General features: G+C 49.6%; 1 protein-coding gene across 4 annotated transcripts in view; it reads left to right on the top strand.

Moving 5' to 3' along the window:
• The window catches only part of DPP6 (dipeptidyl peptidase like 6), a 1,158,816-nt gene that overhangs the window by 1,015,047 nt on the left and 125,728 nt on the right, over nucleotides 1–18,041 (top strand). For all 4 annotated transcript variants that reach the window (XM_078343379.1, XM_035255081.3, XM_035255078.3 and 1 more), the window contains exons 9-10: nucleotides 13,617–13,771; nucleotides 17,046–17,143. In XM_078343379.1, the coding sequence (XP_078199505.1) occupies nucleotides 13,617–13,771; nucleotides 17,046–17,143 (253 nt within the window). The remainder of the gene's footprint in view (nucleotides 1–13,616; nucleotides 13,772–17,045; nucleotides 17,144–18,041) is intronic.

Raw genomic sequence — 18,041 nt, 5'->3', positions numbered from 1 at the left:
TGCACTCTTGTGGCAAGATAGCTAACAGAAGCACCCTTTCTGCAGAAAGTAAAATCGCCTTGCTGAGAGATCCTTTGTCTCAGGGCTGATTTTTCTTTGCAGCACCGACCATCTGTTTCCAACACTCACGTTATTAGTAGTAATAGTTGCTATATTGAGTGCCATGGGTCTAGGCAGATTGGCTTATAGTCACTCAGATTTGTTGATCTAATAATGATGAGAATGAGTAGATGAAGGGATACAAGCTATCAGCTGATAATAATGTTTGAATGACATCCGTTTGGTTTGCTTACATAACTGGTCTTATATGGAGAGGAGACACCTGGAACTCACACCTTAACTCCTCCTGTTTCCAGCAAGGAGAGAGGCAGAAGGCACCATGTGGTGGACAGCAGCCTATGTAGAGGGGCATGAAAAGGGGCAATAGGGACTCTCTCTGCACAGGGCAGAGCTTCAGGGTGGTGGGAGTCAGCTTCCTCCTCTCCACCTCTTCCCTTCCACCACGTTTCCTACCTGACCCAGCCAATGTCCAGTAACAGACACAGAATGTCTTCATTTTAACATGGAGAATTTGCACAAAGGGAAGCAGACTGGACAAAGGGCTCTAATCGGGGGTCTCCCCATCTGGGTACAGCCATTACCCTTCCTCTCCCATCCTCTGTTCTCTCCTGCTGCTACCCACGCTGTGCTCCTGGTAAGCTAGAGCCAGCTACTTCCTTAGCTGTAAACATCTTAGGTCTATGGACCGTGACTGACAAGGAGTGGACCTTGCTAGTTTCAAGATGGAGTTGGTTCCAAAAAGATGTCACCCTGGCCCTCCTGGGCTCCTGCTTCCCTACAGCAGGAATCTCTTCTGCATTTTGTATACTGCAACTATCTAGAACCTGCATGCTGAAAGAATCTAAGTGTGCAGGAACCCAAGAGCTTGGAGAGGCTGGTGCCCTCCTGGTCCTCCTGTGGGTACTAAGAAGACCTCACCCTTCTGGGATCCAGGATCTCTCACTCAAGACTTGGGTTAGGGACACTAACATCTAAAGAACACTATCCACTGCAGGAGGCTGTAGCTCTGACCTGCCCAAGACGAAAACCCTGAACTCTAGTGGTGGCTGCTCTGTTCCAGGATGTGGATGGTGCAGACTGGTCAGAGAGAGCCAGACTGGGGGTGAGCTACAGCTATTGGCCCAGGGGTAAATGTTGGGCTCTGCCCAGTGCCATATCAAGACCTAGAGAAAGACATGGTGAACAGGTGTGGCCCTGGTGAACGGGATTTCTACCTTAGCTTCTGTTCAGCTCAAGCCATTTATTGAGCACCTACTGTATGCCATGCCCTGGGTAGGGCTCTTTGTCCTCCTGCTGGGGTTATGTTTCTCAGGTAAAGTAGCTCTGGACACAGAGGGATTAATCATGCCTGAAGGAGCTGGGAGGCCTCCAGGAAGCGTGGCCTGTGGACACAGACTAATTCCCCTTCTCTGCCGAGACCTTCACGGTCGCTTCTTCCAGTCCTGCCCAGGCTGCAAAGCTGACATTGTCTCCTAAACAGTTTCTGTAGTGCTAAATTGTCAGGTTGCTGAAGCTACAAGGCAGGAATAAGTGGGAGATGCACGGAGCTGGTGTCACTCATTGATCACCGCAGTATTATATGCTGGGGTACACTGTGCCCAGTGACCCTTCCGAATCAGAAAGCAGCAACCTCATCCATGCACCCAGGGCAGCACAGGGCATGTGACGAGGCCCACAGACCCGTTCTGACTTGCAGGGGCACCTGCACTGCGTCTGGGGAGCCATCACCCTCAGCAGGAGAGGGCGACCACCTGTGGGTTTTTGCAAAAAAGCAGTGCTGTGGATTTCCCTGAGGGCCACCTCTCGTTCATCCTCTCCCATTCGTGATCACAGCCTGTGTAGAGAGAAGGCTGTCCAGCTCAGGGCCGTCTGGGCATGGGGCAGGATGAAGCTCATGTGTCCGTGGAACCCAGTCCCTCGTTCTCTTTAGCATCATGCAGTCCCCATGGCGACTTCCGATTCAGGCTAGTTCCATAACCCAGGACATTTTGAGGATGGAAGAGGGCAGGGACAGGGGCTGTCCAGAGGTGCTCAGCCCTGAGCCCAGGGTTTGGCCCGGCTGGCTTCCATCTAGGCTGTCCCTGCATCTGCATCCAGATGTAGCATGCTGACATCATGGCTGTGGATGACGCCCAGGCTCCTGTGTGACAGGAGTCCCCTCTGTTTACACAGAACCCCTGAGCTGCTCCCTGGGGTCAGGACACACCTGCACAAGTCAAAAGGCCGGCTCTTATTCTTCGAACAATAGAACCAGGAATAATTAATCATCGGGTGCAGTTGGATACAGAAACTGGTTATGCTTTACAATTAATTAAACTTCCTCTTTAAAAAAAAAAACAAAAACTGGCGACCTAATTTCCTGTCTGATCCACATTGGTTTTGATATCCATTATTTTTTAAATGTGTTTTCATTGAGATTAGGAAACATTCGCGCAGAATATCTCAGTCTGATTAAGGTGACAGTTGCTCAGGATTTTCGTTGAAACTGTGTATTATAATGAGCCTTTCTGCAGTGCATCATAAAGGGAAATTTTCTTCCCATCATTTAAAACCAAAGCCAGGCTATGTAAAAAATGTTGCATGTAATTTTAAGGCAATAATTTTGTTTTGTGGCAAAAAATTCTAACTTTCAGATGAGGACAAAATAAGGTCGGCACTTTTTACAACCCTTGGAAAATCCAAACTCTGGTAAATCTCAGCTGGTAGTTAGGTTGCTGTTTAATTAGGATTCTAATTTCAAAATCTCAATTATTTTTAATTTTCTGGTGAATACTAACAGGACAATCAGTTTTGGAAAAATACCAGGCAGAAAAATATAAACTACCTAATGAAATTAAAAATCACCATAGGGTGACCATCCATGTCACCTAAAACACTCAACCAGTCCTGTATCATGAAATTAAAAATCACCATAGGGTGACCATCCATGTCACCTAAAACACTCAACCAGTTACTGTATAATGAAATTAAAAGTTTAGCATAGATGATTAAATTAATAACAAAGTCAATATGAGTATGAGTGTGAGACATTCGTTTTGAAATTGAACACATGAAGACAAAAACATAGCAAAGACTAGGAACCAACCCAAATGCCCGTCAGTGGTAGACTGAAGAAAATGTGGTCCATATACACTATGGAATATGTGCAGCCATAAGAAAGAATGAGCTCATGTCCTTTGCAGGGACATGGATGAAGCTGGAAACCATCCTCAGCAAAGTGACACAGGAACAGAAAGCCAAACACCGCATGTTCTCACTCATAGGTAGCAGTTGAACAATGAGAACACATGGACACAGGGAGGGGAACATCAAACCCTGGGGCCTGTCGGGGGGCCGGGGCCAAGGGGAGGGACAGCATTAGGAAAAATACCTAATGCATGTGGGACTTAAAACCTAGATGAGGGGTTGATGGGTGCAGCAAACCACCATGGCACATGTATACCTATGAAACAAACCTGCACGTTCTGCACGTGTGTCCCAGAACTTAAAGTAAAATAAATTAAGAAAAAGAAACTGAACACACGTCAGGAACTGAATTTAAAACAATGTTTTGGTCAGTACCAGGACACGAAGAAGGGGCTATGTGCAGAGCTGCCTGCCTGCCTGCCTGCCCCTTGGCCTCAGAGAGAGTATCACTTGATAGGAAATTTTGAGACCCAGACGTCCCCACCAGCCCAGCATGCACAGGCTCGGAGCCCACAGCTGCACACTGGGGTTGTCTGTCACAGGAGAGAGGGGAGAGGGGAGACTGGGGACAGGCAGGTGCAGGAATGTCTCTTTCAGTATTTCCCATGGGTTACCCTTCACATACTAGTTGTGTGAGCTTCAGGGCATTATTTAAACTTCATTCCCTTAGTTTCCTTAAGGGAAAAATAAAGACAGTAGTATATCTACCTGGAGTGATTGTGTTGAGGATTTAATGAGTTAACCCATCTAAGCCATTAGAGCAGGCTTGGCGTGCGCTGGGTGCCCACCGGCTGCTGGGTGTAGCCGTCTCCATCACCACCTTCTAAGATGCCTTACCCGGAAGCTGCCAAGTCTTGAAAACTTACCTCCCCCCTCAAAAAAGCCACACACACGTTTTACCTGTAACTCTTCATAGGAAGAAGGAAAAGGGCAGAGTGTTACCCAGTGCTGGCGTAGGAAGAGGTCGGAGGGGGCGATTCATGGGGCGGGAATGTCAGGGCGAGGTGGCCTTTGTCTTCTTATTATGTGTCTTGATTCCCCCTACCTAATGGTACTGTCCTCACCGAGTCTTTTTATTATGAAAAGGAAGACAGGTGAGGGCTTGAGTGCGATTTTTGGGTTGTTGGGTTGCAGAGGAAATATACTTTTTTGCGGAGGCGTTAGAAAATGTGCAGTGAAATAACACGTCGAGCCTGTTGGGCCCCAGGCCTCTGGCTGCTGGCGGGAAGTGGTCATCTGCCCCCACCTGCCCAGGGAAGAGTCAGCCCTTGGCTCTTTTCCTCTTCTCCAGTTTCTCAGAACAAGGAGGGTGATGGGTAAAGAGGTTTCCTGTGATAGGCAGTTCTGTCAGTAGAGTCCCTGAGATGACCAGAGACCTGGGCTCGCCAGGTGCCAGAAGGTTCGGCAGCGCCCCACATGTGGCTCTCAGATCATCCAGTTTGGGGCTCATCTTCCATTTTGACTTCCTCTGCTCCCTCAGTTGGGCCCCTGCCTACCGGTTTCCAAGCCCCCAAGGCTGGCATGCAGCTCCATGGACATAATCAGTGTTTGAGGGCACCTGCACAGTACAGGCCACAGTAGATGGATTTTCCGAATAATAATTAATAGAGCTCTCACAGCAACAACCCAGCGAGGGCAGCCTGCTTCTATCACTGTGTACAGAGGAGGAAACTGAGGCACCCAGGGGCTAGGTCACTTGCCCAAGCTCACAGCCAGTGGGGCAGGGCTGAATTTCAGCCTGGAAAATCTAGCTCCTGAGGCCATGTCGCTCAGACCTCCCACACCCCCCATCTCCTTAGGGTGGGACGCTCTGTTGCCACCGCTTCCAAACCCTCAATACCCTCTCCCCTCCCCATCCAGGAAGCCTCTAGGATGGTCCTTGTCCACATCCTCCTTCCTGGCCTCCACCTAATAAGAGCTTGTAGTGATACTTGATTCAGCTCACAAGATATTCCTAGAACAATGAGAGAAAAATGAAGGCGAATCAGGCCCAACACAGTCAAAGCTGTTGTTCCCTTCTCCATCCCACCTGTCCCCTGAGGAACTGGCCAGCCTCTTCTCCTTCCCATGGGTGTGAGGGTCCCTCCCGGCGAAGCCCTACTAGTGTCTGCAGATGCACCTGCTGATGCCCACCACCACTAGGTGGGTGCTCCGTGCACTGAAAGTTCCCTGTCCTCCCCCACTGCAGCCGTCCTGCCTCACTCGAAGGGCACATTCAACAAGAGTTCACCAGAATCCCTGTCATCTCGGGGTCTTCAGGCCTTTATAGGTTGCCAGGGGGCCCAAATACCATCTGCTGGTCACCTCAACTCTGTAAGGAGGGAGGAAGTGGCTGAGGAGGGTCAGAGACCCATGCAAGGAGGAGGTGCCTGAGTGGCCTCAGCCACGCACCATGCTCTTCCCGCTGCATGCACGGCCTCCTGGCGGCTCTGACATGTGAGCACATGCACCTTGTGCTCACATGTTGGCAGACACGGCCTCTTGAAGACATGTTCTTCCCTGTGCCCTGTCCTGGGAACCTGTAGTTGGCGGTTACTTTTAAGAGCTTAGGAAACAGTGTGGAGTTCCATCAGGTGGCAGGCATTCTAGAATCTCTCAAAGCTGAGTGGGTGTGGCAGTCAGGGCTGCATCAGGAAGCGTGTGCACCTTCGGCCACACTCGGGTCTATGTAGGACCACATGCCTCATATGTCCTGTTACACTGAAATCTTTTCAGACACATGCAGACACTGTTGTGATAAAGGAAACACAGATTTTTTTTTTTTTTTTTTTTTTTTTGAGACAGTCTTGCTCTGTCAACCAGGCTGGAGTGCAGTGGCTCAATCTTGGCTCACTATAACCTTCCCCTCCTGGGTTCATGCAGTTCTCCTGCCTCAGCCTCCTGAGTAGCTGGGATTATAGGTGTGCACCACCACGCCCAGCTAATTTTTGTATTTTTAGTAGAGCCAGAGTTTCACCATGTTGGCCAGGCTGGTCTCGACCTCCTGACCTTAAGTAATCTGCTCTCCTCAGCCTCCCAAAGTGCTGGGATTACAGGCATGAACCTCTGCACCCAGCCAAAATATAGATCATTTTTAAAGTGGCATTGAATATTTAGAACAGAATTAAAGTGATAACTGCACGGCCTTTCTTTCTGTAAGAAAGGGTGCTCATATTCTCAGAGTTTGAAAACCAAGAGACCCAAGCCAACCTCTCATTTCACGGTAGAAGAAAAGAGGCCCAGAGAGGTGGGACCAGAGCCGGAGCCGGGTCGGGCTGCCTGTTTGCGTCCTGCCCGCGTGGCCTCTGAAAGCAGGAGGTGGGGCCCAGGCATTTGTCTACGGAGTTTTCTCTAAAAGTTGTTCTTCTCTACTGGGGACAGATCCCAATTTTGTGGGACCTAGAGCCTGTAAAACTGGGGGATCTTCTTTAGAAAAACAACAGAAGATTGTGACTGTAAGCCGAGGCCCATGACACAGAGGAGCCCGAAGACCACAGCTTCTCAGCCCCTGTGTGCGAATTCGCCCTGGCTGCCACCCCTCAAGGCTGCTCCCCATTCCACGCTGAGATCCCACAGACCGTCCAGAAGCGCTCGCCGTGGCTCATTGCATGCCCGGTCTTTCCATGTGTGCTTATCACTTGATTATCTCCCCAGATGAGGAGCCACTTGCACTCTAATACCTCCCTCACATCGGCAGGCAATTGACAGTGGGAAGGGAGAAGGAGGGTGAGCAGTGAGGCTTTTCAAGTACAGGTTCAAGAGCACAGGGACGTCCTCCCAGGAGTGGCCTCTCCTGCCTAGCACAAGGGACAGTGGCAGTTGGGGGAAGGGCCGCCCTGTATGGATGGACTCTCGAGGTCAGGCTAATGCACAAGACTGTGCGGTGTTTCCTTCCGCTTCCCTCTTCCCTGAGCCTGATGCCCAAATCCAGGTCTTAGCACAGCCTCCAGCTTTTGTCTGAATTCCAGGGGAGGCCCAAGCTGGGATCCACTACTTCAAAACTAAACTTGAATTCAAACGTACAGCATTGTTCCACAGCATACAGGCCAGCAGGCATCCACTCTCTTCCTCCAGTTCTCTGTAAGAGCCCTCTCTGGGCCCAGCCAGATAGCATGTCCTCAGTCCATGAGGTTGCAGAAGGGGCTCACTGCCTGTGCCCTAGATGCCAATACTGTGGCACAAGCATTTTCAGAAAAGAAAAGCTTTATATTAAAAGTCTATTCCCAGCCAGGCACGGTGGCTTATGCCTGTAATCCCAGCAATTTGGGAGGCTGAAGTGGGTGGATCGCAAGATCAGGAAATTGAGACCATCCTGGCTAACACAGTGAAACCCCAGCTTTACTAAAAATACAAAAAATTAGCCAGGCATGGTGGCACATGCCTGTAGTCCCAGCTACTTGGGAGGCTGAGGCATGAAAATCGCTTGAACCCAGGAGGTGGAGGTTGCCGTGAGCCGAGGTTGCACCACTGCACTCCAGCCTGGGTGACAGAGCAAGACTCCATCTCAAAAAAAAGAAACAAGTCTATTCCCGAGGAGATAGGCATCCAGCTCAACTCTGCTCCCTGTGCTGGCTTCAAGGAGGTAATTTTATTTTATTTTTTTAAAAAAGGCAGGGGAGTATTTAGCAGGTGGATTCTGGGATTAGCAGGTGATCGGTGTAAGAAAAGGGGAGATTTGGCAAGTCCTTCAGCACACACAATGATCTCTCCATGATAACTCATGGGCTGCATGTGCAGATTCAGGGGAGTTAGGGGTGGACATTCAGGCCGTGGCGCCAGCAAGCTTGTTCTGCACAGACCCCAGTTGACCAGCTTGGTTCCCACAGACTTCAGCCAGTTCTCTCACCTGGGTTCGGAGGGGCGTCAGTGCTTCAGCAAGGTGCTTCTGTTCTTGTCTGCCATTCTGTCAACTCAAGAACTCCCGTTAGCCATTGGTTTCTCAAGCTCTTTAGAGGGTGTGAGGAGACCCCTAGTTACAACTGCAAAGGGGACTTGAAGTCTGTCTCTATTCCTGGCCTCCCTTTTTGTACCTTCTAGAACTCCCCTCGGTCCCCTCGCTACCCACACCCCGTGTCCTTTCTACTGTGCACTCACCTTGCGCAGACCTGTGGATCCAGATGCCCCCCTCCATCTGCACCAAACCTGAGCTCTGTGGGCACTCTTCACCACTGCGCCCTGGGCACTGCACCTGAGGCCGTGGCTGTCATTTGGAAGCGCAGTCTCTCTTCCTTGTTAAAGCACTGCCAGAATACAGAGGGGAGAGCTGCTCTTTCCTGGGCTTGGGTCCTTTGTAGAGGCTAAAATGGCACCTGATGGGCAGCTCTGTGTTCCTGTCGGGAATGACTTTGGCTAGATCACTCTCACTCAGTGGGTTTGCTAGAGGAGTTTCATCTTATGTCTTACTAACAACCTCAAGAATTCACCTTATGCCAGGTCTGTTAGGTCCATGATAGTGAGATCTCCACTCCAGCCAGCAGAAAGTGGGAAAGAGAGGATGTGGTCACACCCTTTCCTCTTAAATGCAGGATCCAGGTGCCACTCCTCATCTTTTCTCACCCCAGCGGCAGGAACTCAGCACCCACCCAACCTCACTTCAGGGGAGGCTGGGAAAGGTCTTCATCCTGGGAGGCCATGAGCCCACCTACAAGCCATTGGTTCTTTTACTAAAAAGAGAAAGGAGCGTGGGGGCATTGGGGGATAATGAGTAGGTTCTGCTATTCCACCTTCCACAAGAGCCTTCTCTAATTTCCTCCAACAAGAGAGAGATCTGTTTCCAGACTCCGCAGTTCTTTCTCGTTTCTACCTTGCCCACTTTCCCCAAGTTGCAAGTTGCAGGTCTCCTTCTGTTTACTGTATCACAAACTTCTAAGCTTTGTCTCTACCTTACTATGCCATAGGGAATTGTGTGTATTGAGTATCCTTGTTCGATAAGGTTAATTTCCCTGAACCTCCAATTCCTCAGTTGTAAAGGGGACTTAATATAAGCTTGTAGGTGCATCACATTCTCCCCAGAAGGAGAACTCACTCCTAAGAAAGCAGCACCAAACCATTCATGAGAGATCCAGCCCCATCACCCAGACCCCTCCCATTATTCTCCACCTCCTGGCACCTCCACACTGGGGATCAGATTTCAGCAGGAGCTTTGGTGGGGACAAACAGACCACTTCCAAACCACAGCACACATGTGAGTGAGGTCATTCAGCATTCGTCTTTCTGTGCCTGGCTTATTTCACTTAGCACAAGTCCTCCGGGTTTATCCATTCTGTTGCAAATGCTAGGATTTCCTCTTTTCTGGCTAGTCATTGTTAACTAGAACATACACCAAAGTCAGCCGAAGAGGTTTTGCAGAAAAGGAGCCTGTACCCTCCTCACTGCCCCCAACAGTGACGGATTCTCCTGCCTGCAGTGTGGCCCCGGTACCGGTGTTAGCCGCACACGCATGTGCCCAGCATCCCAGCGGGCTCTCCTGCAAACCACCCTAAACCTCGCTGGGCAAATGAGAAATAATCGTGGCAGCCGCCTCTTCAGTCAAACAACCTGGAAAATGGGAAGATTCCTCTTCATTGTTGCTTTGGACTTTATTGCCTTGAGCTCAAAGGGATTTTTTCCTGTTGGATATGGCCTTAATGCTATTGGACAGAAAGGACTAACACTCCAAATGTCATTCATTCTTCAAAGTACAGTGACAAGAAATGAAAAAAATTAAAAAACAGCCCAGATCCTACCTTGGGCTGAAGCTGTGGATACGTTTGGCATCTTCAAGAGAGAGGCAGCCATTGACCGCCGATGGTCCCCGGATGTATCTTTCTTTTCGGATGCTAAAATAGCCCCCAGCAGGTCGGGGAAGGTGAAGAAAAGATGTATTCTCTAGTTTTCCAGAGTTAATTGTACTTGCTCAGAAAGCCAAGTGATTCATTTTGTTCCAAGGAAGGTGTCCATGCAATTATTTTATTGATGAACTAGATTATCTTCTTCTGCAAAACTGTTTCTGAACTACATTTGGTGCGTGGCATTTAAACCAACTGCCTCATTAAGCTGGAATCCTGCAGAAAAATGTTTGCAGAATAGGGGCATTTGGAACTCATGCTAAAATGTCAAGGTTTCTTCTGCCCGGTCCTTTACCACTTAGTTTCTTATATTTCATTATCTCTTTAATGAGCAACTAACATGCAGGAAAATAAAAATGGCAAGGAGTGATGTGTTCAGGGACACTTAGGGAAAATAAACTCAAGCTGCCCTGGTCTTGTATAGCTGGCATTTTGGCTTGGCACAGTTTATTTGCATGTGCCACCATCTCAATGTGGGATGGCATTGAGAGGAACTAGCCTTTGCCGTCACACATACCAGGTACCTGTCGTTCCTGAACCCGATGACCTGATAATCTCTATGTTCCCGTCTTTTTTTTTTTTTTGAGACAGAGTCTCCCTCCATCAGCCAGGCTGGAGTGCAGTGGCCCAATCCCAGCTCACTGCAACCTCTGTCTCCCGGGTTCAAATGATGACTCTCCTACCCCAGACTCCTGAGTAGCTGAGATTACAGGCATATATTTTTGGTAGAGATGAGGTTTCATCATGTTGGCCAAGATTGTCTTGAACTCCTGACCTCAAGTGATCTGCCCTCAGCCTCCCAAAGTGCTGGGATTACATGCCTGTCTCTAAGTTCCCTTCTGACCATTACATTTTGTAATGTGTAGTGATGGTTTCGTTCTCCCTCCCAGTTATCTAGTGAATTGAGCTTCATGGAAACACTGTGGCATTCGCTGATGAGCTGGATGGTAACGGAGCCCATTTCTCAGCCCAGCCTCGGGCCAGCCTTCACCCACGTTTGTTGTCTCTTGGCCCAACAAGCATGACCCAGCCTGGCCCATGCTGGTCAGAACCAAGCACCAGCATTCCCTTTAGGTCAGAGAGTGAGTCCAGAAATTAGATACAAACACCTTGGGTGGAAATGAAAAGTGACCTTTGCCCCCCTTGCCTGGTTGCCTCTCGTGAAACCTATGGGGTAGGAATGAAAGTGGCCTGATGTTGCATGTGGCTGATGATGCTCCATCCCTCCGGTCTCAGAAGATTGCTTTGGGTTCAAAGAAAAGAAACAGATGAGTTGTCTCATCAGGGGTTTTGTTATTGCTGTTTGTGTCCAAAGCTGCTTCGTTTTTAAAGCCCTGGTTGCAGCCAGCCGTTTTCTGTTTCGGATTTTCCCGAGTTGGCTGTGAGTTAATGAAGCCGCTGCAGGGCTCCTCTGATGATTTCTTTGGGTGCTGCGCCTTCCGCCTCTATCCTGTGAATTCTGCTCACTCCCAGGGACTCTACTCGGGCCCCATTGGCCCCTTTCTTCACTGCAGCAAACATGATTGAGCACAATCACCCACAAATTGCATTGCAAATGGTGCCTATTTTTTCCAGCATACCATCTGCTGGAGTCAATTACTCACCATTCCAAGCAAGCAGCCGGGGCAGATCCGGTGACTCTGCTTAAAGTCACTTCTGAGTCACCTCATCCCAAACTCGCACCTGAACATCCACCTCCTGGCTGCCAAAGCGGCTGGAAAATTACAGGCCCTGGCAGCCTGGCGTGCTTCCTTTGTCTTCTCCTCACTGACCTCCACAGGAGTCTGAGCCTCTGTCGGCACCGGCCAAGCTTCTGAGGCCGTGAGACAGTCGCAGAGGGGAAGGGGACCCTAGAGGCGGTTTCTGTGCCCTAGCTTTGCAGATTGGGACTCAAGAACACACAGCAGGATTGGGGCTCGAGCCCAGCACACCAGGGCTCCTGAATTCATTTTTCACCGAGCAGTGTTCTCCATACTCCGAGATGCACCAGGGAACAGGAGGTCAGACCCACCATGGGCTTCGTATTTCGGGAGACTCCACTGAGTTGTGCTGGAGTCTCCGGCAGACTGGACACTACCTACGGTGGCAGGCTCTCTGCTGGGGTGTCTGGCTAAGACAAGAAGAGGAAGACTGCTGTGACAAGGGAGCTAGGCTCATGGAGGAGCAGCGTTCCCGTCAGCCCCACGCCAGGTGCCACAGACACCTGGGCAGGGAGGGGAGGGGCAGGCAGACACACTGCACCCTCAGAGCCTGGCTCCACCTCCTACCCCAGGAGGAGCATGGGCAGCATGCTGCCTCAGGCCTCTGGACTTGGCTGTGAAATGCCCCCGTGGGTGACACTGAGCCCTGCTTCATAAACCCTCCCCCTGGCCAGCTGATCTCCTCCTGCCCTGTCCCCACGGGGCTGGGAGGCTGCTGACATGGGCTGCCTTTTCCCTGTCTGGGATCGTGCCCTCCTGTGGGCAGTCAGGCCTCGGCTTCCTTCCAATTTACATTGTTCTGCTATATTTGTTGCACCCATTTTGTTTTTTGCAAAATGTTTTCAGGCTCCTTCGTCACCTTTCTACACTACAGGTACACAGAGCGGGTTCATGGCACACACCTAATAACCCATTGAATGGGACTCATAAATTATATTAATCATTATTTTAGAAACAAATCTAGAGGGAATTCGTTTACACACTATATACACCCTGAGCAAGATAGAACCCCTTGACTTAAGAGCTGTTAGCAATGAAATGGGTTCTCCGACTGGTTGCACTCGGGAAGTGTATTCGCCAACGTGTTGAAAAAAATGCTGTAGAATTTTCCCATCCAGAAAAGATACCACACCCTGCAAAGCTCTTCTGTCATTAAAAACTCTAACCAGGACACTTTGCGCCAGGAAAGAATAATGGGTGTTTCTGGTTGACACCCAAGAGAAACACTTTCCATTTCAGTCCTTCTGAAGGTGGGTCCATTTAGGTGTTCTGCCACATGCAGGGATCTTGTACCCTTACTGTAAGAAGCCATGCGTAATGAGCGTGCACCCTTTGTCTACAGCAAGGGGCATGCTCGGCCTTTGATACATTCTATGATAAGGGAGCGCCGTGTGTGCATGAATTCCTGACCTGCTTTCAGGGGACTCAGCCTCTGCCAGAGCTCACGTTCTCACGTGGTTCTGCCTGCGTGGGACATGCTTCCATGTGAATTGACTTTCTCTAGTGCTGTTTTTCAAATCATATTTAAATAATCAAGAATAGTACAGTCATAGTTCGGTTGGACCCATAGTACTCAATGTGTGCAAAGAGAAAGGTTTCCAGACGATCAGCATCTGTCTGGTTGAGCTTTGGTTAATGGGGTTTTCCCATGCTGGAGTTATAGTCATCCACATCAGACATTTCTTGAGCTCCTGTGGAATGGAAGCATGTGCAGGACACAGAGGAGGTTCCTCAAAGGTTGTAGCAGATAAGGGGCTCCAAGGGGACTCATCTCTCTCCTGGCCATCTCACGTTCCTGCCTGTGCAGCTCCAATTTCCACTCCACTTGTTGCTATTCACATTTCTCTACTCTGTTTTCCCTTAGAGGAGATTTTGAAGACACACATTGCACATTGGTGGTCTCCAGATGGCACGAGACTCGCCTACGCCACCATCAACGATTCCCGCGTCCCCCTCATGGAGCTCCCGACCTACACCGGCTCCATCTACCCCACCGTGAAGCCCTACCACTATCCCAAGGTAGGTGAAGGGACACCACACAGCAAATCCTTTAAATTATTCATGAGCGCCCCAGCCTGCTCACTCAGTGTGCGGACGTGATCATCAGATGTGTGTGTGAGCGAAGCCCATTAACTCGAGAAAGATTAATCATGTCTCTTACATTGCATTACATTCCCACCTCTGTTGAGCTGAGTTGCTGGCAGGTTTACTTCTTTAAGATAATCTAACTACTGTTCATCACCTGACTGAGCTTCACTGAACTAAAATACATAGGGTTCCTCCCCTCCCCACTCCCCAGTGATGAAAGCTCACCTGCCCTCTCTCGCGGGTCTTATTTCTATTTTGTATTTGGCCTCTCGGGAAGCGGGGACAGAAAGACTTCCATCTGACCCTGGCCCCCTGGGTCTGGGCGAGGCTGTTTTGCATGTGGTCACTGCTATGGGCTAAATGTTTATGTTCTTGCCAAATTCATACTTTAAATCCTAACCCCAAGGTGATGGCATCAGGAGGGAGATCACTGGGAGGTAACGGGACGTGGAGAGCAGAGCCTTCATGATTGGGATTTGTGCCCTTATGGAGTTGTCAGGTTTCATGCTGCTGATTAAAACATACCCAAGACTGGGCAATTTACGAAATAAAGGTTTATTGGACTTACAGTTCCACGTGGCTGAGGAGGCCTCACAATCATGTTGGAAGGTGAAAGGTACATCTTACATGGTGGCAGGCAAGAGGAGGGAGCTTGTACTGGGAAACTCCCCTTTTTGAAACCAGCAGATCTCATGAGACTCATTCACTATCAGGAGAACAGCATGGGAAAGAACTGCCCCCGGGATTCAATTATTTCCCACTGGGTCCCTCCCACAACATGTGGGAATTCAAGATGAGATTTGGGTGGAGACACAGCCAAATCGTATCACCTTATAAAAGAGACCCCAGAGAGACCCCTCCCTGTTCCTACCATGTGACGATACAGCAAGAAGGCATGCTCTGTGAACCAGAAATTGGACCCTTGCCAGACACTGAATCAGCCAGCCCCTTGACCTTGGACTTCAGTCCCCAGAGCTGTGAGCGATACATTGCCATTGTTTGTGAGCCACTCAGTTTACCGTGTTTTCTTCTAGCAGCCTAGAGGGACCAAGACAGTCATGTTCTGACCCAATGAGCTGGTAGAACAGCAAGTGTCCAGTGGCTAGGAGGGAATACTGGGGTGAGCAGGGGCATTCAAATCTCGCTTTGTTACAAAATCAAAGCATCCCAGTGTGAGTGGAGGGTCTGATGCCAAAACCTCCACAGCTGCTCAGTTGGAGAAAGGCTGGTGCCCGAGTGTGGACACAGCTCCCATGGACATGCAGGGTCTGCTGTGATGCCTTCTGGCTTCACTAGACTTCTCCATGACCCCTGGGCTGGATAGAGGAGAGCAGTTCCCTGCCTGCATCCTGCCTGGTGACTGGAGGCTTACTACTGCCACAGGCTGCCTCTGCCAGCGGGCATTTGAACCTCAGCATCCTGACCCACCTGAGAGCTCTGAGAGCTGATGGTATGTGCCCGCTCTGCCATAATCACCCCCACAGACCTGTTAGCTTACAGTTTGCAGCAAGAGGAGTGATAACTTATAAGGCAAATACATGAGGCCAGCGAGGTTCCCAGAGTCACAGCCTAGAGAAAGGAAACCCCTGGTGTCTTAGTCAGCTCCAGCTGCCACAATGAAATACCACAGACCTAGGTGGCTTAAACAGCAGGAATTTCTTTCAGCCAGTTGTGGAGGCTGGAAGCCCAGGATTAGGGTTCCAGCTGATTTGGTTCCTGGGGAGGGCTCTCTTCCTGGCTTGCAGACAGCAACCTTCTTGCTGGGTCTTCACAGCAAAGGGCAGGAGAGGGCTCTGGTGTCTCTTCCTCACCTTTCATGGGCAGGGATCTCATCACAGGTTGCTGCCCTCCTGACTTTGTCTAACCTCAGTAACCTCCCAAAGGCCTTACTTCCACATAGCGTCACACTGGGGGTTAGGGCTGCACTGTGTGAATTGAGGGGCGTGTTTGGTCCGTACACTCCATAGCATAGACTCCTTTCAGCAGCCCTTTGATCAGCATGGCCGACATCCAAGGGGGCCTCAGAAGGAAGGAGCATGAGGCCATTGTGGCCTTCCTCTTCCTCTACCTTTTCCGATTCCAAGAGCATCTGGATGTCAACAGGGTGTGGATTTGCGTTTGACAGAGTTCTTTCAGTCCTTTTTCAGCTAACCTCGATTGGTCTTAATCCGCAGCACATGGAAGGGTCCAGGATTTTAGTTGGAAGCATAGTTAAATAGAGTAAAGTGTACTGGACTGATGCTGGTTCCTTCTAATCCTACATTTCTTACAAGCTGTTTGCAGCCACCCCAACCCCTCAGAAGAGCTAGTGGCTGTCTGACCTTCATCCTACCCAGAGATGAATGGTTCCCATGATTATCTTTCTATGGAAGTTTCCCCAATCTAGAAGTGATAACCTGGAATCCAGTAGGACACCCTTTACTTTATAGTGAATTCTCAGACAGGTGCTCTGAAGCTGGGATTACGAAATCCCAGATTACTCAAGATTTGGGGTTTCATATTTTAATAGAAAACCAGCATATTCTGGCTGACAGCATTCAGACGCTCCTTGCCCCATTCCTACCCACTCATCAGTCAGAGGCATGAATGGGAAGCCAGCCTGACATGCCCTGTCGTGGGGCTGATAGCCCCTATCAGCCCAAGCATCTTCTGCTGGGTGGAAGTGAGAGCATCAGACAAGACCCTGAAGTCCCACTGATGAGGAAACCCCACATCTCTCCCCAGCCCATACTTTCCCCCACAGAGGGTGGAGCAGGGAAGCAAAAGAGTTCCCCACTTCCTTTTTGAAGGACTTAATCTTTCCCCACGCTGAGCATGGCCACCACTCCTCAATGTCCATCTCTTGCTCACCTCCAACTTCCGCCCTTCCAGACATCCAGTCCATTCTTCTCTCCCCGACTCCTCATCTAGTCTTCTCTCTTAAGCAAGGGGCTCAGTACTCACTTGGCATTACCAAACTGGGAAGCTGGGTGGAACAGGAAGCAAGTGGGATTCTAGAAGAGCAGGAATCAGCCCACTTACCCCTTCGTCCTTTTGAAAACCCTACACGTGAACCCTCTGTTCTCCACATTAATTCTACTCCTTAACATGGAGCTCCCGTGTCCTCGAGGCCCACCTGGGACTCTCCCGGGAAAGGCTTTGCAGAGCTGAGGTGTGGTCTTGCATGAGGCTGCTTGTTCATGTCTCTGCCCCTTTTAATTCCCAGGCTGGAAGCGAGAACCCCAGCATTTCCCTACACGTTATTGGCTTAAACGGACCCACCCATGATCTGGAGATGATGCCGCCTGATGATCCACGGATGAGGTTTGCTTCCTTCTATTATGTTATTTTAAAAAACTAAGATGAATGTTCAATGTACATGGTCTCTTCTGGATCAGATTTATCTTACAACAAATTTAAATGTCCAAAGAAAAGGTGCCCTTTCTAAAGATTTCCTCACTGCTTTATGATCCTGTTTTCTGGGAAAAGAATACCATTCACCAAGTACTATTATTTCTTACCTTAGGTCAGGTGCAGGATAGAGGTCAGGTGCAGTTTATCCTCCCAGGAGCTGGGCTCCTCTGGAAGGAGTATGACTGGGCCCCAGGCACGCCTTAGGGGGACACCAGAGAAAATGATGTGGTTTTCCCAAGGAAATCCATGGAGTCCGACCTTCCATAAATGGTGCTGCATTTAGAGCATGTTTTAGAGCATGGAGCAACTTTGCAGTGGCGAATCCTATTCTAATAAAGCCACGTCTCCCAGCTGGAAAGGTCACAGCCATGGGGAAGGTATTAACAATGTTATTGACTTATTATTATTAACATCTGGTTGTGATTGGCTTTTTCTAAGTCAGAACTGATTTAGGATCTAAGTGAAGTCGTCTGAATATCAGTTTGGTATTGTCCCAAAATTCAAGCAATCTGGGGACTAATTATACTTCCAGAGTCCAGCTATACCAGCATCAGCCTTCTCTCCGTGAAGAATGGAGATGGGAGATTCAGAAAGAGGAGGGGACTGTAGCAGTGCCAGGAACCCCTCATGTATAGATTCTGAAATTCCATAAATGTAGCAATTTAAGCCGAGAATAACTGATTCGGAGGCTCAGCAAAGACCCGACCCATATTTTGCCATACCTCTAGCCTGGCCCTTTATGACTCCATTCAAAGCTCCATGTTACTAGTAGCTTCTGCCAGCTTCCAGAAGGGCAGGAATCGAGGCC

The sequence above is a fragment of the Callithrix jacchus genome, chromosome 11, assembly GCF_049354715.1.
Source record: "Callithrix jacchus isolate 240 chromosome 11, calJac240_pri, whole genome shotgun sequence".
Classification (NCBI taxonomy): domain Eukaryota; kingdom Metazoa; phylum Chordata; class Mammalia; order Primates; family Cebidae; genus Callithrix; species Callithrix jacchus.
This window is presented reverse-complemented; position numbering and strand designations above follow the sequence as displayed.